The 24,024-nt window shown below is 38.1% G+C and overlaps 3 protein-coding genes across 23 annotated transcripts in view; all 3 read left to right on the top strand.

The window, feature by feature from the left end:
- The window catches only part of kif1aa (kinesin family member 1Aa), a 73,609-nt gene extending 71,570 nt beyond the window's left edge, over positions 1 to 2,039 (top strand). For all 20 annotated transcript variants that reach the window (XM_038282373.1, XM_038282376.1, XM_038282377.1 and 17 more), the window contains one exon: positions 958 to 2,039. In XM_038282373.1, the coding sequence (XP_038138301.1) occupies positions 958 to 1,000 (43 nt within the window). In that variant the 3' untranslated portion in view covers positions 1,001 to 2,039. The remainder of the gene's footprint in view (positions 1 to 957) is intronic.
- Positions 2,040 to 5,881: 3,842 nt separating this feature from the next.
- Positions 5,882 to 15,520, top strand: scly (selenocysteine lyase). 2 transcript variants are annotated; one of them, XM_038282396.1, is made up of 13 exons: positions 5,882 to 6,012; positions 6,723 to 6,821; positions 10,677 to 10,786; positions 10,881 to 10,981; positions 11,116 to 11,293; positions 11,390 to 11,517; positions 11,943 to 12,098; positions 12,194 to 12,300; positions 12,415 to 12,451; positions 12,536 to 12,619; positions 14,766 to 14,865; positions 15,027 to 15,102; positions 15,209 to 15,520. In XM_038282396.1, the coding sequence occupies exons 2-13, from the start codon at positions 6,730 to 6,732 to the stop codon at positions 15,360 to 15,362; spliced, it is 1,323 nt and encodes a 440-aa protein (XP_038138324.1). In that variant the 5' UTR covers positions 5,882 to 6,012; positions 6,723 to 6,729; the 3' UTR covers positions 15,363 to 15,520. The 2 variants fall into 2 exon arrangements, with proteins under 2 accessions (XP_038138324.1, XP_038138325.1); XM_038282397.1 differs by lacking the exon at positions 5,882 to 6,012 and adding an exon at positions 6,087 to 6,248.
- Positions 15,521 to 15,869: 349 nt separating this feature from the next.
- Positions 15,870 to 24,024, top strand: part of LOC119781809 (espin-like protein) — a 42,899-nt gene continuing 34,744 nt past the window's right edge. Inside the window, exons 1-2 of the mRNA XM_038282393.1 lie at positions 15,870 to 16,355; positions 18,203 to 18,393. Of these exons, the coding sequence (XP_038138321.1) occupies positions 16,062 to 16,355; positions 18,203 to 18,393 (485 nt within the window). The 5' untranslated portion in view covers positions 15,870 to 16,061. The remainder of the gene's footprint in view (positions 16,356 to 18,202; positions 18,394 to 24,024) is intronic.

Below are 24,024 nucleotides of genomic sequence, written 5' to 3'. Positions count from 1 at the left end.
GGTTTGGGACGGATCAGATACAGACGAGTGATATAACAAAAAGAACGTTAAGGCATTTGTGCCTTATTATTACTGTTTTACAGGATTTAGTTTAGTACACTTATATATTAGTGATGGAAATTAGTCAAATCAGTTATTTTTCACAAAGCTCAATCAATGGCAATCTTGATGCATTTCTGGATGCCCATGTGCAAACAAGCTAGTGGTGCAAATATGATAGTGCTCAGCTTGCCGTGTTTGTCGCTGTAAGTGCCAGTGTGCCTCTGTCAATCAAAGATAACGCCACACACAGCCCCCATGCATTCTCTGCCATGTTACATCTCCAAATATTATGTGGGTTTATGTCAGGCTCTGCAGCGACGTTAGTTTCACTGTAACCCGTCTATAAACGGGTATCTTTCCCTGCTCAGGAAAAAAGCGCCCCACATCATTATACTGCCATCACCATGTTTTACCAAGGTGATAATCTGCTCTATCCAGTAGAAGCCCAACGTTATTTCTTAGTTATCATGACTAGCCTACTAATATTCTGCAGCTGTATTTTACTAAGATGACATCTATGGGGAACAAAATATAAACATTTTGCCTAAAAATGTCAGATTTCCGATTTTTAGCACACTTTCTTCACATTAAATTTTTTTTTCCACATTTAAAATATACATCTTTATCCAAAAAAGTTTTGATACTGTATATTAAAAAAATGAAATCTAATTCAAAATCCTATATCTACATATAGTTACCCTGGTGTCTATTTGGCTGCAATAAGAACCATTTGTTGTGTAAAAAACTCTAAAAGGCAAAAAAAAGTCTTTGTTTCGCTTCAGTTATGCACTACTCTGTGATGGTCTACTACATAAAATCACGAGTTGTATATAATATGGGGTATGTGAAAGACCTTTTTTTAAAGTGGACGAAAACAAAAGTATTAACCACTAGTTGTCTGGTCTTACCTCTCAGGTCGAAGCTGTCGAGAAGACGAGCCGGACAGATGAGGATTTGAAGGAAACAAAAAAAATGCAAAGACTGCGATGTACATATATCCCTGTTCTTATCATTCCCATCGTGCTGAGCCTCGTTTCTACCGTCACCGACAGCCACCTTTCCGCCGTGCATTCCTCACGCATCCTAAGCGTCCGTCAGGCTTTAGCCACGTGTGATTTTTTTTTCCAAAGTGAAGAAACAAAAAAAATATAAAACACATAAATCAGTCCCTGTAATGTACCGGCTTTAATTGGTACCACTGGAGAAAAACGAAGGGAACAGCAAAGGTCTCTCCGGCCTCAGGAGATTTGTATGATACTGTGCCGCATATTTTGTCATTGACGCATCAAGCATTAATAACTTAGAAAACAGACGTGTCAATAAACGAAGCCGCCGTTCAACTAGCCAGGATCATATCTCTACATTTGCATCATTAAATAGAAACAAAACATGTAGGTTCTTACATGCTTTATTCTTCTTTGCCTTGAAGTCAGAAAATACAAGCTTGAAAATGATAATAAAAGACAGCAGAGGGAATCTGACCTGCTTCCCTTGTTCCATTAAACTATTCCAAACTTAAGCACACGCAGCCTGGCATCTAAACAACACTATATCTCATTTACTCCAGTGTGCGGATCCATATCATTCCATCTACTTGTAGGATTGACATTTACATGAAAACTAAAATCAAACATCCCCTTATTAATCCAAGTATAATCCTTTATCTCTCTCTTTGTTTTTATTATTTTGTTTTTATTTTTATGTGATTATATTTAGATTTTTTAACAGCCTAATTATTTATTTCTGCATGTATTTATTTACAAAGACGTTTATATTTCTAAAGTAGTACTCAGTGCAATTTCTGCACATGGCACTTTTTAATGAGTTCATGAAATATTTGAATAATAAAATCTTGTCCCTAAGCTTTGCTCTTAAGGTAAATGAATACATTTTCTTTCCTCTCCTTTAATGTTTAGGTTAGCTTAACTTTCGACTTAACTTATATTCACTTTAAGATTTTGATCTTGTCATCCCGTGTAAAAAAAAAAAAATACACACAAAAAAAAAACGAGCTGTTCTCTGCAGCGCACAATGTGAACTGGCTTTCTGAATGATCTGTGTATATTAAGTGTAGTGCCTCTCTTTTCTAACACTCTGCACAGTTTTCCTCTGCACCGATTTCTTTGGAATTACACCCTTCATGCTGCTTGGATCATGTTCGGGGCAAAATATCGCTTTGCTTTTCTTTGTCACAATCAGATGCATTTGTGAGAGCAGGCTGAAATATATCTCAGGAGTGTCGGATAGCATAGGGCTCTTTTTCTCAATACTCTGTGGACATGCAAGGTGTTTTAAAATGTATGCAACATATAGCTTTAATTGTTTATTTCTGCTTTGCTGTGTTTAATGTTTTTATTTCCAGTTTAATTGTTAATAGTGATGAGGTGTGGATTAGCTTGCCTTGGGTCAGCCAGCCCAGTGAAAGCAACCACAAGTTGGATTTTAACAGATACCTTTTATTTTTCTTTGTGTGCTTTCTGTAGATGTGATCCATAAAATATCCGCTATGTTAAAAGTGAACCAGTTTTTGTTTTGTTTTTTTGTTTGGAGGGATCTCGTTTGTTATATTCAATCAAAAATGTCAGAGTTGGAGAAAGTTTCAGTCTCATTAGACCTTCTGCTCCGTACTTTACTATAAACGCATACCTCTGCAAACATTCCTAAAACACACCTTGATTCTTTTGTTTTTCCTTTCATCCATTACAGTTAAAGAAACCAAAGTTTAGTTGGTGCACTCACATAAAAGTTCACTCTGAATGTACAAGGATATAATAGAAATGCTTCTTCAGCTTGGATGTTTTTAATGAACCTTTCAGTTCCTCACTGATTGTAGGACGGTTATTAGCAGGGATGTAAATGGAGGCCCCGGGACCCACCTGTTAATAATCTGTCTGCTTGTGTGTGGGACGATCATGGTTCACTGTGGCCTAGTTAAACTTTACATCTTGTAAAAAGTAGTGCTCTGGGTTGCTTTTATTGTCACTTTCCTTCTGTCAGCATCAGCACCGTACTGCAGCAGCAGCCTTCACACTAAATCCACCTATTCTTCATTTTTATTTCTTAATCCTTGCCCTGTGATGTAATCTCACAGTTTTTGTGCTTCCATATCTATTTTTTGCACCTCTAAATTTGGTTGTTCTTCAAAGGTTTTTTTTGCATTGTATATAAACATTGTTGCTGTGAACGGTGTATTATACAGTTGCACCCATTAACAAACTCCCTAATGAGCAGTAGTTCAGTCGGTGTCTGAGTGTTTGAGGTTCCTGTCAGATGTTTGTGTACACTGAACACATTGTCATATATGAAATAAACATGAAAGTGATGCAACACAAAGGAATGACTTGGCTTTTATTTGTATAGTTATACATCTATTGTTATTTGATACATGAACGGGGATCTAAACCCAACAAGAATGTAGAAAATAAGCTGATAGCTGATCATTTTTATTTTTTAAGAAACCACTGCACTGAAGGAGAATATGGAAGCAAAAATAAAGCGAAAAACTGCTTTGGTAGAAGAACAACATTCATTCTGCCTCCAAGCAACTCAAGCCAACTTTATTTATATATGTATATATATTATATATATATATATATATATATATATATATATATATATATATATATATATATATATATATATATATATATATATATATATATATATAAAAACTCTAAATTACCAAATTGCTGTAAAACTGCCATTAAAACATTTGAAACTGCCATTAATGCTCCCAGTTGGAAACAACATATTTAGTATCATATTTAATTTTAGCCGCTAAAATTAGTTTAATTATTTTCTCAGAATATTTTTTTAGCCTGCATTTAAATTAAAGTACAACTACTAAGTAAGTGATCAGATAGAGTAATAGCGTATTCCAATATGTTTTACTGATATTGATATATTTCTAATAAATTGCATATGACCAAGATAGAAACATACATAGTCGTGGGAAGAAAAAAAACTATTGTTTTCTTCAATTTCTTCTCTTAAAGGTGCATTATCTTAAGAGTACAACAAACAACAATTAACATGGCTGATTTTTTTCATGACTGAGCTATATATTTCTTCTGCTGCCTCCTTTTTTTTATATTGTACTTGTTAAAATAGCAGCTCTCTTGTCAGAGCTTTTTTTTTTTTTGCATTGTAATACTAATTCATGATGAAAGGAGATTACTGAGGAGAATGTAACCAATTCATCCCTTGGACTGATTTAATGTTTTGCCTATTGAATTCACCTTAAAAATTAATTAGAATTTATCGTAAACTTTAAGCTTCAGCCATATTGAGAAACTATCATAGAATTCCTCTGTTTGATCAGAGGTCCTCAACCTTGGCTTTGGTGCTCACTTCATTTACTAAACAATGCGCATATGGGGCCATTAAACTGGTCCCCATAAGGTAAAGTTCTGTTCTTTGAGTTCAGGTTAGCTTAGTGTTAGGTAAATGTTGGTGATAGTTAGGGTTAGGTTAGGGGCTGGGTTAGGCCATATAAAATGAATGTAAATCCCTGAAATGTCCATATGTCCTGAAAACAAAGCGGTGTGTGTGTGTTGTGCATATTTCTTACATGATGGGGACCATTTTCCAAAAATCTTAGCACATTTAGTGCTCTAGAGGGGACCGATATCTGGTCCCTACGGGTACAAATGCTTTATTAGGCTTAAGAGTTAGGTTTACAACTAAGGTGTGAATTGAGTTTAGGTTAGGATTAGGGTTAGGTATGAACCTGTAATGACTCAGACAACTTTTATTGTAATTTTGTATACAGAGTGTATTGTGTATCCAAAACAAAATTTAGTTTTGTACAGCTTTCAGAACATTTCCATTCCATAAAGTGTAGCAGCGATAAATGTAAACAGTGTGGGAGAAAAAAAACATGGTGCAAAAACACATTGATATGGAAGTTTAGAGCATTAATATATGTGGTGAAAATATGCAGTATTTTGTTTGTCGTTATCAGTGTGATGAGTATTCTGACAGATAACAAACATGTTAGCATCAAGCTGTAGCCATGTCTGTTTTAGAGACTAAACTAGCTCTTGTTTTAATCACCTTCTGTTCTTCCAATAATGATCTATTATCATTATTGGAAGATAACCAATAATGCGGTTATCTTTTTGCGGACCCCTGGGGTACGCAAAAAGTCACCCAATTCCGTCATTTTCTACGAATGTGTTACTGGCCTTCCTAAACAACTCACACCTTTGTCAGTGAAGCTGAGTGCTCCCACATCTCTCCCTTCATGATGCCCATTTACATTAAGATCCAAAATTCTGAGATTTAAGTCAGAATTCAGAGAAAAAAGTCAGAATTCTGAGAAAAAAGTCAGAATTCTGAGATTAAAGTCAGACTTGATTAGGTCAGGATTCTGAGATAAAAGTCATAATTCTGAGATTAAAGTCAGAATTCTGAGATTAAAGTCAGGTTTCAGAGATTAAAATCAGAATTCCGAGATTAAAGTCAGAATTGTGAGAATAAAGTCAGACTTGATTAAAGTCCGAATACTGAGAAAAAAAGTCAGAATGCTGAGAAAAAAAGTTAGAATGCTGAGAAAAAAAGTCAGAATGCTGAGATTAAAGTCAGAATTATGAGATTAAAGTCGGAATTATGAGATTAAAGTCGGAATTCTGAGATTTAAGTCAGAATTCTGAGATTAAAGTCAGGATGCTGAGAAAAAAAAGTCAGAATCCTGAGAGATTAAAGTCAGAATTATGAGATTAAAGTCAGAATTCTGACTTTTTCCCCATATTAAACTGAGATAAAATTTTAAAATCAGTCAACTTTTCTTTTTTTTCAGTGTCCCTAATCCTCTTCCGTAAAACACCTATCCATAATTTGTGTTTTATTCCCTAATCTAATCCAGTCGATATCATTTCCTTCATCCACACGTCACAAAAATCAGGTGACGTGGTCAGAAATCTTCCTCTCTAAATTTCTTCGGACCTCCAAGTCAGCAGCGGAGCCCAGGTAAACGTTTGTCGGAGTTCTAAAATCAATAATCGATCATAAATAAAGGTTAGGACGTGTGGACAGCTAAACATGGCGGTCACATGACGTTTAGAGGGAACCAGCAGCTGTTACTACTGGATGACGGTGTAATACAGCTTTAAGATGCAGCAGCCTGACTAACCCAGCTAGCTAGCTAATGATTCATAAAGGCGACAGTAAAATCTATCCGGGACATCTTCGGCACATTTTACAAGGTCAGACACAAAGTCAAACCTCTCAGACTTCTGTCTCGGTTATTAATATCCACATTTTTCTCAGTTTAAAGGCCGGACTCTCAGCGGTTAACTCTGACTACATAAAGTTAGCTAAAACTAGCTAGCTAAAGTTGATCTCAGTCCGTTGTTTTTTTTCCACCGGTTGTTTATAAGCTCTAAGTTATCAAACATATTAGATACCAGGCTTGTCATGTTAAAAAAAAAGTTATATTAGAGCTTCTCTGTCGTGGAAGAGGTGTCAATATGGGAGCAGAAAGCAGCGGACTATCTGGATAAGAACTATTGGACGGACATGCTAACGATCCACCGCTGCTTTATGCTCACGCGCTGCTAGGATTAGCCTCAATTAAAACTAATAACGTTAATGTTAGCTCAAAGTTAGCTGTCCAGCTCTGTGCAGAAGCAGCTGCTGCTCTCTGTGGGTTCATGTATTTCTGTTTGGTTTGATCCCAGTTGCAGCATGGCCGAGAAAGCCCCTCATCTAACCCTGGTAGTGGGTCACACCCACCACGACCACAACCTGCATCACTTCACAGACCTGAATATAGAAAGGTGAGGAGGACTCAGACCTGCTGTTTGATGCTCTGTGCTTCAGTGTCTAATTAACCCCTTTAAAGCCTGAACCATGTAAGAATTGCCAGAACATTTGAGTTTTTCAATATTAGAATGTCTTGAACCTTCTGAAAAATGATGTATAGGTTAATTTAGATCATTTATTTGCATCACATTTGATACATTAGGCATTTCTGTTTAATGTTGTATATGTTATGTTCACTACATTTATTTAAAAGTTTAAATCAGTGTTTCAAGAACTAAAACATCACACTGATTATGCAGAAATCTCAAAAAATCATGTATCTAATATGATACACTTGGCTTTGAGGGGTTAAACATGGTGGTTGAAATGGAAGGAAAATTATTTGTGTTTTTTCCCCAAACTTTTTACAAATAAAAACCTGAACAACGAGCTTTAAACATGTACAGACTCAAATTCTTGATCTTTGTTTTTAATGAAATACCTTGAGCTGGATATCTAAATACAATTAAGGTCTGGGCTTTGACTAGGCCATTCTAAAGTCAATTATTGACTCAATTATTTCAATTATTCACATATATGTGAACCCTACCATAGCTGCTCTGGATCTACACTGGAAAAACAATCTAGAAATGAGTAAAAATTTCTTAAATTAAGTGTATTTACCTTTAATTTGAATAGGTAAATGAGATGATTTGCCAATGGAATTAATATTTTTACTGTTTAAATAAAATATTTAGATAAATTGCACTTGAAATAAGACAATGCAATTGTGCTTTCTTATTTTGAATGTAAATTGTCTTGTCCCATTGTAAAATGTCTCTTTTAGCTTCTCAATTCAATCCAAGAACAAATGCACTTATTTTAAGAAAAAAATGACTTATCTAGATTTTGATTTTTTTCCAGTGTAAGTCTAATGAGGTGAAAGGTATACTGGAGGAATAATTAAAGAATGCACATGCACAACTCTGTACCTGCTCCTGAGAGGGAACGCCTATTATTCGTGTGCAAGAGCATCCACATGCCTGTTTCTCCGTGTGCACGCTCTGTTTAAAAGTTGCTGTTTGCATCGCTCATACAAGCTTACTTTCTAAAAGAAGATTTGCAATTTTTCCACTATGTCTGAATGGAAATAAGCATGTAGGACGGCCTTACGTAAACATATTACCAGACTGATTGACAATTAGGTGGACCACTTATTTTGATGATCCACCCGGAAAAAGAACATTCTCAATTATACCTTTAACCCGAGTGACGTTGCCTCAAAAAATTTTGTTTGTGCCGTTATCCTTTTGATTAACTGATGAAAGTTTAAAGGTTGATGTAACTACCGGTAAGCAACATGGGTAAAAAAATATCAAAATTTTTAACTAATACCTAATCGGATTAATGAATTTTTTCCCCCTCTTCTTAATATATATGAAAAATAACAGAGATTACTTTTAAAACCTAGCTTTTATTTCAATCACACCCTTTTGAAGGTGACCTAGATTTAATGGGAGATGTAATTCAAGCTTTAAAAATGCATTTTAAACAATATTTCAAACCAAACAATGAAAATATAACAAACGTTTGTAGCTAGTGGTGGGTTACACATTCAGCTAGTTTATCAGTTATAAATACACATCTAAGTACAAAAAGCGATAAGCTGATGTCACTCGGAGTTATGGAAGCCCAAAGAAAAGATTGGTGAAAAAATAGAATCCAGGTTTTCCAAAAATTAAATCTGTTTAAACAGAAAATTCAATGAAATAATTTTATCGATTAATCATCCATCCCTAGTAGAAAGGTTTGAACTTTTTATTAACAGCTTTGGAAAAAAGTGAAGCACAAACGAAAATGTTTTGATTTGAAGAAGGTAAGGCTTCCAACGTCAGCTGAGAGCAGAAAGGATGAAACTCTGCCTCCGTCTGAGGTCTCATCTAGCTCTGCTATTTCTATTTCCCAGGTATCACTATCCAGTTTCTCTGTTCCTTATGTAGAAAAATATTCCAAATATGAGAGCAGGATAGGGTCACCCACTGTGTTAAGACTCTGGACAATGTGTTCTAGGAAGTAAAAAATTTTTATTTTCTTCTAGTAACAGCCTTTTACATGTTTTACATGAAATTATCTTCTTCCACTTTAATGCTCTGTTCCCTACTTGACTTATTTGCCATAAAACCCAGATTTTTAGGCTGTATGTCTAAAGCACTTCATCAAATTGTGTAATAGGTTATCGAAATATTTGGCAAAAAGTAAACTCGAACACATGCCATTTGCTGCAAGATCAGTAAATGAGTCCAAACTGTACCAGATATCTACATTTTGTATTAAAAAAATGAAAAAAAAATCTATTTTCTGTAAAGATGTTTCTTCCAGGACTCCTCTAGTGGTGTAGTTTTAGTGTCACCTGGTTCAAATTCAGCGAAAATAATTGATTAATTCGGACAGTTTTTTTATGTTTATTGGGTTTTTTTTGTTTTGTTTTTACAGCACTAGTGGCTCGTTTTGTAGACAGTAGGCTGACAGGAAAGGGGGTATGAGAGAAGGGGAGAGATTCGAACCTGGGTCGTGTGCGCTAACCACTGCGCCACCGAAGCACACCATTAAATGCTTATCACTAAATTTCTTTTTTTATTTTTCCTAAAAGAAATGTAAAGTTTTGCTTTATACTCTAATTTGTTTTTGTTTTAACATAAATTAGCCATAACTGCTGTTTGTAGGTATGTTTAAACACATTTTATTTTTGTTTACTTGATCTTCTATGTTTTAGCCAATAAAGTTTTGCCAAAACCTAATCCTAACATTGGTAATTTCATTAAATTCCAGCTGGGATCGACCTCTGGTCTGAATTTCCAGCATTAATTGTAAAAAAAAAAAAGGTGCCCTGCCGCTGCAGTGTGTTAAACTTTTCTCCCATTAAGCACCTTTAAGAAAACATTTTTTTTACAGCTTGTTTTTATTTGTAAAGTAATCATTAAAAGTAGGCTCATCAGCTTACCAGAAATCTGGTTTAATCTCCCACCTGAGCTGTGATGATCTATGCAGGTTCTCTATTTTATTTATTAGATATTTTATTTTGTTTATATTTAAACTAATTTTGAGGCCTCCACAGAGATACCTTCAATGTACACCATCAACTGATTAGCTGACTACGAATAGAAATTGGCTTCTCTGGACGTTTAAAAAAAAGAATTTATTTGGAAACACAGATTTTCATCACATCACATTCAGTGATTACAGCTTTATCCATTTAAGATCGTATCTGAGGGTATAAACAGGAAGTCCAAGTGAGTTTATCCATGTTGCCTTTCTGTTATTTTTTACAGAATATCACTAAATTAGTTGTAAACGATAACAAAAATGAACAGAATTGAAGAATAATGGGGATTGTACCACCTCGAGCAATGAAAACCACAAAGACATAAGAGGGCAAGACACAGATTTCACAAGAGAAATCAAATGAAGTCAGATCTAATTGGTTTTATATACTCAGTCTATTTCCAGATCTTATAAAATGTTTATTTTTCGACTTGGAGGGAAAAAGATATCCTTTCCATAACATAAATCTGGTTAAAAAAAAAATTCAATCCATTCATCGATAGTGGGTGAATCTGGTTTCAGCCGTTTCCTTGCGATGGCCTTCTTATCCTCTGGACTTTTAAACATGATATAAGCAAAAAGGCCCCATCTGTTGTGCTATAGGGAACCATAATGATGCAGAAGGAACTTTCGTGGGCCACACTTTTCAGATTCTTTTCCTTTATGTACATATTTTTTCTTCCTCTTCCCACAAATGCACAACCTATTTTGTTAACTGTATGAAACCTTATAAACGGTAAAACAACTCAATGGTTTAAAGCTATATAACATTTATTTATACCACGCAGGATCTACATGGATTATAATGCTACTACCCCGATGGAGCCAGAGGTGATTCAGGTTATAACTGAAGCTCTCCATGAAGCCTGGGGAAACCCTAGTAGCAACTATATAGCAGGTGTGAAATATATTTATTTTAAATCAAACCAAAGCTAAATAAAATGTTTTATGAAGCATTTTTACTACAGACACTTGGAAATGTTGTTTTCCAGGAGCCATGGCCAAAGCGATCATCAGCCGGTCCAGAGAGAATGTGGCTAGAATGGTTGGAGGCAAAGCGGAGGACATTATTTTCACCTCAGGTGGAACAGAGGTAAAAGCTGCTTTCCTGGCTAATGTTACAAGATGATCCAATTGGATGCAGATCCTGATTGTTGACCGGCTTTAGTTCAGAGCAATAGTTATCTGCAGTCAGTTCTGGTTCAGAGTGAATGAATCATCTCATAGGCCAACAACCTGGTGCTGCACACCGCCGTGGAGCACTTCAGGAAGAGCCGCAGCGCCGCAGAGCACGGCGAAGGACTGCAAAACGGCTGCTCCGGCCTGCCGCACATCATCACCTCCAACGTGGAGCATGACTCCATCAGACTCACGGCCAAGCACCTGCAGTCGGTTGGGAAGGCAGGTGGGTGATCTTCTTTCCACATTGATGGTTGCTTTGGTTTTGACTGTTGTCCTTTAACCACTGAGATAAACCTGCTTCCTGTTATTTCCACCCTAGATGTAACATGTGTGCCCGTTTCTAAGGTGAACGCTCGTGTAGATGTGGAGGATATTATCGCTGCCGTGCGTCCCAACACTTGTCTCATCTCTGTCATGATGGCCAACAATGAGACAGGAGTCATCATGGTAAAACAAAGAGGCTTGAAAGCCACTTAGCCTCACTGGAAAAAAAAATCAGAATCTAGATTTTTCTTAAAATAAGTGAATTTGTTCTTGGATTGAGAGATAAAAGAGACATTTTGCCAACGGAACAAGACAATTTACATTTCAAATAACAAAACACAACTGCATTATCTTATTTCAAGTGCATTTTATATAATTATCTTATTTTAAGAGCAAAAATGCTCATTCCATTGGCAAACTATCTCATTTACCTACTCAAATAAGGCTAAATACACTTAATTTAAGAATATTTTTTTTTTACTTATTTCTAGATCGTTTTTCCAGTGCTGACCGTTTTCCATCTGCTAATTGTTTTCCAGTTGTAAAAACAATTTAACTTTGGAATACAATAAAACCCATTCCTGTACGCTAACATTCCTTCTTTTCAGCCAATCCAAGAAATCTGCCAAAGAGTTAAATCCCTCAACAAGCAGCACGATCGACTCAGGATCCTGCTTCACACCGACGCTGCCCAGGCGCTGGGCAAAATCCCTGTGGATGTCCAGGAACTGGGCGTGGATTTCCTCACCATAGTTGGACACAAGGTCAGAAATTTGCTTTTCCAACTTCTTAAAGGAGACCTCAACAACTGCCCTCACGTCTATATAAGATCTGTCATTCTATCATCTAACTGTTTCAGTTCTACGCTCCTCGGGCCGGCGCTTTGTACGTAAACGGCTCTGGAACAAAGACGCCGCTGTATCCGATGATATTTGGAGGAGGACAGGAGAGGAATTTCAGACCGGGGTATGATGCCGAGCAAAGCCGTCTCTACAGTAGAGACGATTTGTTATCAACCAAAAAATTCAGATTTCTTCAGATCTAACAAAATGTTTTTATCTTTTTTCCTCAATGAAACAGAACAGAGAACACACCAATGATAGCTGGTCTGGGAAAAGTATGTTCCTTGTAGCAGATTACTGAGTGAACCAACTGCGCCTCTGAAGCAGTGTTTGTAACAGGATCTCTCTGTCTGTGACAGGCTGCAGAGCTGGTGACCGCTAATCTTTCCCGCTATCAGAGTCACATGCTAAATATAAGAGTGTATCTGGAAGAACGACTGCAAGTGAGTTTGTTTCCCCTCCTGCAGACGGTTTAGTATAAGGCTTGTTTCCTTTGACTTGGACTTTTCTGGGGATGATATGAACCCTGAGTTCCTTCCTGTTTCATCTCCTGGGATTTAAAGTTCCCAGATGATGCACAAAAATGTTGAGCAAGGCTTATTTGGGGATTTTGAAGAATTCTTATTAAAAAACAAAACAATAAGGACCTTAATTTCTCTTGAATCAGAGAAATAATAGAAACAGGAGGGAATGTATGTTAGACAGTGATAACATAATCTGATTAATTTAGGGGTTGAAGCTTCGACCTGCTGATACTGAGTCTTTTTTAAAAGATCGGTGTCTGAGATTAATGCTCTGTAGCAGGAGTCTGCAACCCAAACTGTTCAAAGAGCCATATAAGACCAAAAAAACAAATCTTTTTGGAGCCGCATAAATGTAAAAGTCTTTTATAAGCCTCGTATGGTAAGATGGGCTCTAAGTGTATTAGCCCAATATAAAAAAGGACTAGGTGGGCTTAAATATATAATAAGCATTCATGATTAAAGGTGTATTCTGCAGCAAATGTCACATAGCAATCCACTTCTTAAATTTATCTTTGCTCTCCTTTAATTTATGCAGAAGTTCTGCAATCGCACTCTCCAGCAAGGTTAATTCATCCATCGCTACCATTGCAAACAAATCTGTGGTACGACTCAACCCACTGATAACGAGAATAATAAATGTGATGAGGAGGAAACATTAAATATGTGTAGACTTGGATTTTGAATGTAAGCAGTTTTTTTTTAACTTAATTTTTTGTGTGCATACGTCACACTGCAGTTTCAGATCTGATGAATTTGATCAATAATTAAAGTTTGATATGCAGTGAAATTAAATTTCAGAAACAAATATGGCTTTGGTTCTCCTCAGTCACCATCTGTTTCGCCAATTTCCCCCCCTGTCTTCGAAATGTACGTATCCGTACGGTTATGTCAGGGTTGGCAGCTGGGATTGCACATTGCTTGAAAAGTGGTATACACAAGTTTAAAGTGTCATTTTGTGATTATGCTAGCGTGACCCTTACCTTTGGTTCACTGATGTGGGATTTATTCTAGAGGGCTGAATGTAGGCTTGAATTTACCAGGAGCTCCATGACTTTTTAATCTGCTGGTCCAGATTAGTCTGCTAGCAGATTCCAAAACACAGAGGAAGACTGTTTAACATTGTGACAGTGTTGTGCTGTCAGTTGCTCTCAGTGGAGCTGAACCTGGAAGTTACAGGTCTAGTGCCCCTAGTGGTAAAAATGTACACAGTGTTGCTTTAATGATTCAAAAAAGTGTTGTAGTCCTGTGCAACATAATTGTAGTTATATAGGAAAAGCAGAGTATTGAAGAGAACAGTTAAGATTTTGGAGTGATATTCTGCCCTTAAGACCTTTCTAGAAACAGTAAAGGCTGATTTATACTCAGAAACCAGGGCATCTGCATGTGTGTCGCAGTTAACGCAAATGTGCCCCCGCCCCTTCCATAGACACTCTGCTGCACCTCTCCAAAATTGTAAGTGATTGCAGACAGGAGGCCTCTGATTGGTCAAATCAACAGCCGCTCTACACAATGCGTAACGTTTGGTAGCTTACCGGCTTGTTTTGTTTGTATGACAACCATTGTGGAAAACGACTCGTAATGATGGTAGAAGAGTGAGGTGCGTTTGAAAGCTGGAACCCTTTTTCCACCTGGATCCCCGCTCTTTTTCACCCTTAAAACTTGCCCCCACTTCCTCACCGCCTCGGGCGTATCTAGACCCACAGCTAGTTCCTGATTGTCCCTCTTGCGTTGTGGCGTGGAATAACATAGCGCAGACCACGCTTCAATATCGGGCAGAAATCAAAAATATTTGCGACAAGCTCACTGCGACACACTGCTGTGGTAGTATAACCAGTCCCTAACCCTGATGTTTCATCATCCGCTGCAGGCCTGGATGGTTTTTCATTCCTGACTTCAGGCATTTTTCCTCTTAGAATTTTGAAATTTGGGTTCAGTTTGTCTCCACTGAAGTAAAAGTCAAAGTAAATATAAACAGATTTGACCATTTTTCTCAGTAGTAAGAATGAAGTGAAAACACTAAAGCTTGTTGTGTCACAAACTTCAACCCAATCTGTTTCCGTCTCAGGCTGTCTTCAGAGACAGGATCCGCTTCAACAGTCATTATCCGGGCTCTGATATCCTCCCTAACACGTGTAACGTGTCCATCCTGGGCCCAGCGTTACAAGGTGATGTCACTCCTCCTCTGTCCCTATGTCTGTTGTGGTGTGAAAGTCCAAACACTGCCCTCTAACCCTACGCTGATGATCATCAGAGCCGGTTCACGACCCGCTCTGAGCTATTTGTAAACCAGCCAGCCTCTGAATGATTAATGTCTCCCCTGTTTTAGGCTGGAGGGTGTTAGCGAACTGCAGGAGGCTGCTGGCCAGCGTGGGAGCCGCCTGCCACTCCTCCAGCGGACACAGGTACAACAACCCCTGCTTTTTACCCACCTTTATTTTTTGTTTTTCCTTTTTTTTTTGGTATCTCCCCTCATTAACGCACATATTGTACGATGCACACGTCTGCCAGGCCTTCCCATATCCTTCTGAGCTGCGGCGTCCCCACGGAGGTGGCGGCTAATGCCTTGAGGCTGAGCGTCGGCAGAGGGACGACCAAAGAAGACGTGGACTTGGTCGTGGAGGACCTCAGGGAGACGGTGCAGCTCTTAGAAAAAATGAACTGAGCCCTTTTTTTTCTCTTTCTTTTGCACTAGAAGAGTTCGTCTTTGGGACAGGTTAGGATGTGCAATAACACACGACACGCATCACCTTTGCTGTTACACTGATCCTGAAAGATTATGAGATATTTATATAAATAATAAAGCGGGAGAACTTGGCTCAAGTTCATGGGTGATGTTATGGAAAGATGAATCCGCTTCCACTGTGCCATATGAGCTGCTGATTAGCTGAATGGACTCCACATGTAAATGTTGTCTCCCTTAAAGCCACAGACTTTGCAGTATTTCATATTCCAGTTGTATCATCTGTTAATTAGCCCAGCTCTGTAATGAATTTGTAAAATAACCCTTAAAAAACTCCTTTCAACCCACCGATCCCTGGCTTCTCCTCACTTCTCCCGTTACTCAAGTTTCCCCCCATCTCCACTGAAGCATATGGTCGCCGCCACACAAAGGCTGGAGCAGAAGGCCACAAGCGCCGCGCCTCCACCCGTCTTTCATTACTCCTCTATCTCGCTGGCTCGGACCCCCCCTCCCCATCTCTAGCTCAGCCCTGCTGTCCAGCTGGCTGCTGTCAGGGTGTCACTTTCCTGGCTCGGGAGGCGGTGAGGACGGCATGAAAAGGCTTTTTTGATTGTGATGGCAACTCACTGGGATTCATGGTGCTTCAGGGAAGTTTCCGTAATCCGCTCTTAGAAGCTGAGGATGGTGCTTCATCGTGCCATCCAGGCAGCTCGGGATGCAGACCTGGCAGCTCTGAAGAATCTAGCATCCTCCGGCCAACTCTCTGCTGCTATCAGCGATGCCCAGGGTGCAGGGCCTGTGCACCACGCAGCCCGGTGTGGGCGCCTGGACTGCCTGCAGTTCCTGGTGCGTGACCTCGGGCTGCCGGCAGACTCTCGAGCTTTAAACGGAGCCACGGCAGCACATGATGCAGCAGCTACTGGTAACATCCGGGAGCTGAAGTGGCTCGTGGACCAAGGAGGCTGCAGCATCCAGGTTTGTTTATTCACAGAGTCAAAAGGCCTAAAAACATATTTTGAGCTAAGATGTGATCTGTTTGTTTCAATAAAGAGTTCTATGAATAAAGCGGGACTACAGAAAACCTGCTTACCCCTAAAAGCCCAGGGGTTTGACTTAGACAAACTTTTTTGTCATTTTAAATACAAACAGTGTATACAAACAAAATTTTGTTTATACAGCTTTATGAACAGGGAATGAGCAGCAACTTAACAGCCAGTTTGTTAACATGTTTACTATCATATTCTATCACTAAATGAACGATTACTAATATCTACAGCTACATGTTTAATTTCAAAATCTTAACAGATCCTCCTTTTATTCTCCGATATCGATTCAGCCTGACAGAACATTTTTATGTCAGATTTTACAACACTGCAGTATTTTATGTGTAAATATAAACAGACCTGCAAAGGCAGCATTCCTGAAGAGTGTGGCGTTAGTTTGCGTTCAGCCCAACTCCGATCTCAATAAATAAACCCAGTATGTGCCATTGTCATTTATCCTTAGGTCAAGTCCTTGGGTGTAATTTGATCACAGAAAAATGAGTCCCTGTCAATCCATCATATGATCAAAAGAGCATGATCTCCAAGACCTCTATTAGTGATACCATCTTATAGGAGGGATAATAAAAATGAAAGCCAAAAAAAAGAAGAATTATGTTTGCAGTTTGTCAATGTAGGAGAGCAAGAAATCTGTGAAAGAAAAGTGTCCAGGTTGGATGACTAATGTGGCAAAACTACCTAAAAACGCTGTCTCCATTGTAAAGCACGGTGGTGGTCGCATCATGGTGTGGGAAAAAGAAAAGCTGCTCTTGATAGAAAGACAGACGGAGACCGATGTGGGAGAAATCATGACAGCGAGCACAAATGTAGAGCTGGTTATCATCACAACAATTAGGAATATTATTAAAAAGTCGACTAATTTGGTAAATTCCTTAAGAAAAATGCGTTAATTTCCCAACAGGCTGAAGTTTTTTAAAAGATATTATTCCTGTTAATTATGATGATGTGTTTGCTAACCGCTAAAGGAAACAGGACATTTATAATCAGATTATTTTATCTACCTATTTATAACTTCTTTAATAGAGAACTGGGGGTTTAATTGAAACGATGCTTTAACACAGGCTTATAGCTAATTTATAAAAGGTGCTTCTAATATTACAAATGAGTCTCTTTGGAAGATATTCCAATTGATTGATTAAGATTGTATTTAGTAAAGCTGGTTGAAATAGACCCTAAATCAACTGGTGCAGAGTATGAACCACTCACATGTGTCCCTTTACCTTCCAATTAGCAGGATTTTAGTCGTTCACATGCAAATCCAACAGGATATGTTGAAGTTTGTGATTAAAGCTCCTAAAAACGTGTAAATTTTTTTCAAACATCACACTGTTACTTTTATATTAGTATTTGTATCCATACTGTTACCAAGAGTCTAAAGAGCATTTTCTTTGCTGCAGGTTGTAATCAGTGCTGTTCATGTGCTTTTTTATGATGTATTACTAGCTGATTATGCAATATGTGTGGAGTTCTAGTGGATCCACTTTCAGCAGTAGCAAGTAGAAATGATTTCCAGATGTTGGGTGCAAAGCCATCTCCTAAATGTACTTTAATGACTGCACAGTTAAGGCTTTGTTTGTTTCTCTAATTTTTTGTTCCCTCCACCAACTGGACTTCATGACTGAAATAAATAGCCCATTATGAGGTTATTAATGGGCAAAGCATTTTGTGTGGAAGTTTTGGAAAGATCCATCATCCTTTATTATAACGTTTAGCTGATATTAGGGTGTAGTTAGCGATGTTTTCCCTGTGAATACTTTCTAGGATCAGGATGCAGCAGGAGCCACGGCTCTTCACCTAGCAGCTCGCTTCGACTGTGTGGAGGTGACCCAGTGGCTGCTGTCTGTCGGAGGGGAGGCCAATGTGGCGACCAACTGTGGAGCGGTACCGGCCCACTATGCTGCAGCCAACGGGGGGCTCACCTGCTTAAAACTTCTCCTCCAGGAGGCCCCTAGGTGAGCTGATAGTCGGGCTTTTAGGGGCGCTAAAGGATTCCCAGAGATTCAGGATTCCTCTACAAGCTTCAGGAGTCCATAAAGGTTTGGGGGCAGAGGCGGAGCTCAGACGTTTTCAATTGGGTGGCCATGCAGGGACTAAAGAGGGGTGGCAGAAAACTCGGTCGGTCTACAGGAAAATATTCTCCAAATAAATAACTTAAAACAGACTAGATTTTCTTAAAGGTCTTGCCAACAAATCTACACACACATTCACATCTATACGGTCTAAATGAATCATATATGGTTCTGCATAATAAATGTGTGGAGCGGTTGTGCTTTAAAAGACTCATAGATGACCTGCAAAGGTACTGAGAAAAGCATGGATTCTGTTTTTCTCATCTTTAATGGTAAAACATTGATGTGAATAAATTTTTACTGCATTTCTAACAACAATCAAAATGTTGAATTAGGACTTTTAATTTGAGAGCATCACTGCTGCCACCCTCTGGTTTAGAGGGGAACTGCTGGTTCTGGAGGAGGTGATTTTCATCCACATTAGCTGAAGCAGTTTATCGTGATTAATTAATGATTGTCAACTATTTGGTAATTCAGGCGAATCATGAGCTCTGGTGCAAAGACTTTAAACATGACACTTGCTAAAAGAATAAGCATCTTACCGTGGCAAGACAACAATTATAAAATGTGCAATAAAAGCTTTTTTAATATTCCATTTTACTGAAATGATTTTCTTTTAAATCGATCCATTAATTGATAGATGAATGGATATCTAAAAGAATTTATAACTGCCTTTTGTCCACGTGGGAGAAACAATTTTACCCGATAAATGAGAATAAAACACTGGAAGAAGAAGTATATTTCCTTATTTCGGTGGCCAAAAGATTAAAAAAGAAATCTAAATTTATAAGCATTAAATCTGTTCACAGTCAGAGATCTAAATCAAAAAGTCTGTTTCTTTGCTACTTTTGACCTCATGTCCCTCTTAGATCAGGCGTGGTTCTGAAACTCCCGTCTCCAACACCGTCACAGTGGAAACGAGTCCTGGAACAAATAAATGATTTTGCATAAAGTAAAGTTTATAAAAGTCAATCTTATTTTGATTTTCCTTCAGGTGTGGGTTGGATTTATAAATGTTAACTTTTATACAACCAACACGTCATTTCAGCCCACAGCTTTTTTTTTAAATCATATTTAACTCCCTAATTGTTATTATTCTTGTATTCTGAAATGGTGTTTGAGGAAATAAAGCCTCATACATTTAGGGAATCGTACCAGCTTTAGCTAAATATCCTATTTATTGAGCCTGATTTATTCCTCCGGTGATCACTTTAAGCACTCTGTTTTTCCATTGCTTTTTTTGGAGCATTGCTGCTGCTGTTTCAGAAGGAAGGAAGAGCAGTGTAGCCCTGTAACTGTGGTTCAGTTTCACTTCACCTCCCGCTGACCCCAGCAGGTGATGGATAGCCTGTTGTCAGGTGAAACTAATGAAGTGAAAGGAGCGCTGCACGTTTCAGGCTGCAGAACGGTGACAGGCTGCTGTGAGTTGGTGTGTCGGAGGTCAACTTTCCCTTTTCTTTTTTTACAATTAAGCCAAAAACTCTTACATCAGCTTCATCCTGCAAATCCTCCTGTGAACAGAGTTAAGTTCAGTCGGCATCACAAACTTGATGCTTTATTTTCCTTTCCTTGTGCCAAATATCCTTTTGGTTTTATTGATGAATAATTTAGCACTTCCAGCCTCGTTTGGTGACACCTGAACAAAGAGGAGTCAAAAAGCTTTCAGATGAATTTATCCCTTGTTGCTGTAGTTCCACCTCACACCTAAAAATTTAGAAAATATATTCCTATTATCCGAGTTGCGGAAAACTAATTGTTAAAGTGAGATTTCTTTCTAGAAAATCAGCTGTGATACAATAATTAGTACCTCTGCTATGAAACCCCCCAATTTCCCCTTTAACATTTAGTAGAATTAGAACATTTCCTTTATTGAAGCAATTCTCTTTGTATAATCCCTCTAAAACATCTAGACCAGGGGTCTGCAACCTGCGGCTCCAGAGCCACATATGGCTCTTTGGACCCTCTCCAGCGTCTCTTAATAGCGGCTAAAATGTATATAAAGAGCTAATTCATTTACTATAATATATACCGGTATCAATAGCTTTAGCTTTTTTTTATAAGATGGAAAAGAAATGAGATTAAAAGAACCAGAAATATGTTTTAAGAGACATTTTTCTATGAATTAGCTTGAAAATGATACGTTTTAACATTAAAAATATATGAATTGATTGTTTGAGATGGCAACAACTAATTTCCTATACAAGATAAAAAAAAAAAAAAAAGGTTTTCTAGAAAAAGTCATGGTATATTTTGCGCCTCTAAACAACTTTTATTCGGTAGTACGGTACTCTGGGCAAAACGGCTCTTTGGATATGAAAGGTTGCAGATCCCTGATCTAGACTTCTGACTCCTCTCTGTTGTTACACTCAGCCTATTGGTTTTCAGTAGAGATTACGTTTTTGGACTCAGGTGGCGCTGACGAGAGATTGATTTTTGTCTTTTGAGCACTTAATAATTTGTTCAAATCATCCAAACTTGGAGAGTAGACTGCACGTATTTTATTAAAACCAATATCCAGTTGTTTTCATGTTGACCTTTTTTAAATCTATACATATATTCAGTAGCTCCCTCCAGTTGTGTAAACAGTTCTTCTTAGGAATGACAGCGTCCTGCTGGCGTGTTGTTAATTATTTTTGTGTTTTATACTTTGTTTTAGCTCAATTTTTCAGCACCAAGGAACCGGAGGTATGATACTGCATTTGTGCGCAGGGAGATAACAAGAAAGTAAAGTGGCTAAGCCAGTTAGCACCTCAGTGAAGATGTGAAAAGATCCAGTTTTAGTATTACAAACTTAGTGATACTAATGCCAGTGACAGCTAGCGTGGATTCAGAAGACTAAATTAGACTCATTTCACAGATAAGTATAATTTTAATTAGTTTAATTTGCTATTGAAAAGGTTTTAACCTGTAACTTTTTTTCTCATTTGAATTAAATATTTCCTACCATGAAATTCTCCCTGTTTGAGTTTGTCAGGAAGAGGACTTTTCTTTTTCCTCTGATGTTATGTTTGGGTTCTTAGGAGGACTAACTGGAGTTGCTGTAAATCGGATTTATTTGATTCTGGCTGGCTGGTCTTTGACCGAGCTATTGCTTCCCCATGAGGCAATGCAGGACGTTTGGGTTCTAATATGTAGCATAGGCAAACCTTTCACCATCTGGCATTCAGGTACTTATGTGGTACTATCATGTCTGCTTATTTTAGCTCACTGCTCCCAGTCTTGACTTTGCACCTTTAAGCCTTCCTACATTGATCTATAAGCATGAAATATCCCTTTTGCACAATACAGAATTAAATTATTATAAAGAATCAGTTATTTTCTAGTGCGATTCTACCAACCTAAAGAAAGATCACTTGCCTTCTCTGCGACACCACCCATCCCAGTTTGGTTTCTGTCCATTCTGACATCGCCCTAGAGACTAAAAAATAAATTTTTACAAGTTAAACATTAGCTAAAAGAGTAAAGTTCTACTTTATCTTAACTTTGAGCAGAAATGATCACACTCTGCCTCACATCACAGCTCACTGATCAGACAAGGTTGGCATGTTGTGTTAGATTTACTGGTATTCACAGCTCCATGTAGACCTATCATGCCCATGGGTTTTTTTAGGACAGGGAGGGGCTACTGATTAGAAAACAGCATTTATTAGGATAACTCAGACATGCATAAATCAAGCATAATACCACTTTGGACATGATTTTTATGATGGATAGGCATTATAACATAGTTGTGAGACAAAATAAAGTAGATTTTGCATCATGTGGGCCCTTTAATGTCATAATGTTTCCAGGAGTTCTGATTCACTTGATCCAGATAGCCAAAGACTTTAGAAGGGACTAAGGCCCACAGTATGCTACATCCTCCACCATACGTAACAGTTAGCATTAATGGGCTGCTTCTCCTAATAGAGCTTTAAAACACATTGTGATGCTCTGATGCAATTAAGATTTGCAGGTCGTTAACCTTTCGTCACTTTCCTGCTCATTGTGTCTGTTGGCAACCTAAATATGGGAGATGAGCACAGTGACAGATTCCTACCCCAGAAAAGCAGGATTTAAAGTTCCATGACAAAGTTATGCTATATTTAGGAGCACAAACTGTTGATGTATCGGTGATTTTCTAAAGTAAATGTTGCTTTTTCTTTTTTAGCACTGAAATAAAGGAGATATCTAAAAGTTTAGTTCCTCCAAGCCAGAAAGTGGTGAACTCTGTCCCGTGTTCCATAATGTATGGTTGTCAGGTCTGCTAATGCTAATCTTTGGTCAGCATTTGAAAACTTAAATGAGCTGCTCAGAAGAAAAGCTGCAAACTCCATGTGGCTCCTGAGTCCCTTTGCTTCAGTTGGTCGACACCAAGGCCCTGTTTCACCCTAGTTTTGACTATTTTCTTCTTTTTTTTTTGTTGCTTTTTTGGCTTGAAAAATAGAACGCTGAGAAAAAGGCACTTTTCAGCTCTACCCCAGAGCTACTAGGATCTGGCAACACCTCCGTCTAATGTGGCTTCAACCTGCTATTCCTATTGGTGCTGAATCCTTTCACATCCACCATAGCATCCTAACCAGAAGTTAATATTTATACATGTTGAACCCGTCAAAATGTATAACATAATTATACACTATATTTTTCCGAATACAATTTATATTTTTATTCTGCATTTTTACTCTGTTTTTTTTTTATTAACTGTGACCTTTGATTGGATATTAATACATGTTTCGTTATGTGATTCTGCTACTTTTATAAAAGAAGACTTTGTTTTAAGTCCTTTAAAGCTTCAATGTGTAATTTTCAGTGACATCAAACGGTCAGATGGGAGCGACATGAACCACCCCACCCCCTCTAACGGTATGGAGTCCGTCATTGTAGAAAATCGCTTCTGCGACATCACTTTACCTACATTAAATCGCAGCATCAATTGTTTTTAATTTAGCCCCAGAAAGACTGTTTCGTATCCTACCTCCAGCACAGACATGGACCAGCTGGTACCTTCTCTCATTCCACTCCGCCACTCACTGAAGCCACAGGCTCCTCTGATCCTCACTGCACCCAATGCTGAAATTCTATTCAGGCTTAAAAAAGACAATTAGAACATTATCCGTGGACTCTTGGTGTGTATTACCTTATTTTATCAAGATTTAGTGTTTTGTTTTTTTTTGCACAGGCCTATAACTCCACCGCTCACTCCAGCTGCAGGCTGTAACTCCCAGTACAGTACTACACACTGTGCTTTTAATCAATCTAAATTAGGGTTATATGCTGGTGAAGATTCTCATTCATCCAGGTCGTAGTCATTCCAAAAAGGTTAAAAAACAATCTTCTGGATTTTGTTTCCATGTTTGAAGACGTTCCGCTTCCTGGATAGGAATTCTGCAACAGGATTCTGAACTCAGAATTAGCATTGAGTTTGAAGATTTATATAGTTCCCCAAAATCTTGTTTTAGCTTAGAAAACATGCAAATTGAACCAGAAAAAGGGGTCCATCCCCAGGGAATAGGGAGTCATTTGGGTTCTTTGTTA

This window comes from Cyprinodon tularosa, unplaced genomic scaffold (genome assembly GCF_016077235.1).
Source record: "Cyprinodon tularosa strain WSP-4 unplaced genomic scaffold, ASM1607723v1 ctg182, whole genome shotgun sequence".
Lineage (NCBI taxonomy): Eukaryota > Metazoa > Chordata > Actinopteri > Cyprinodontiformes > Cyprinodontidae > Cyprinodon > Cyprinodon tularosa.
The sequence above is the reverse complement of the archived record's forward strand: the minus strand, read 5'-3'. Positions and strand labels throughout refer to the sequence as shown.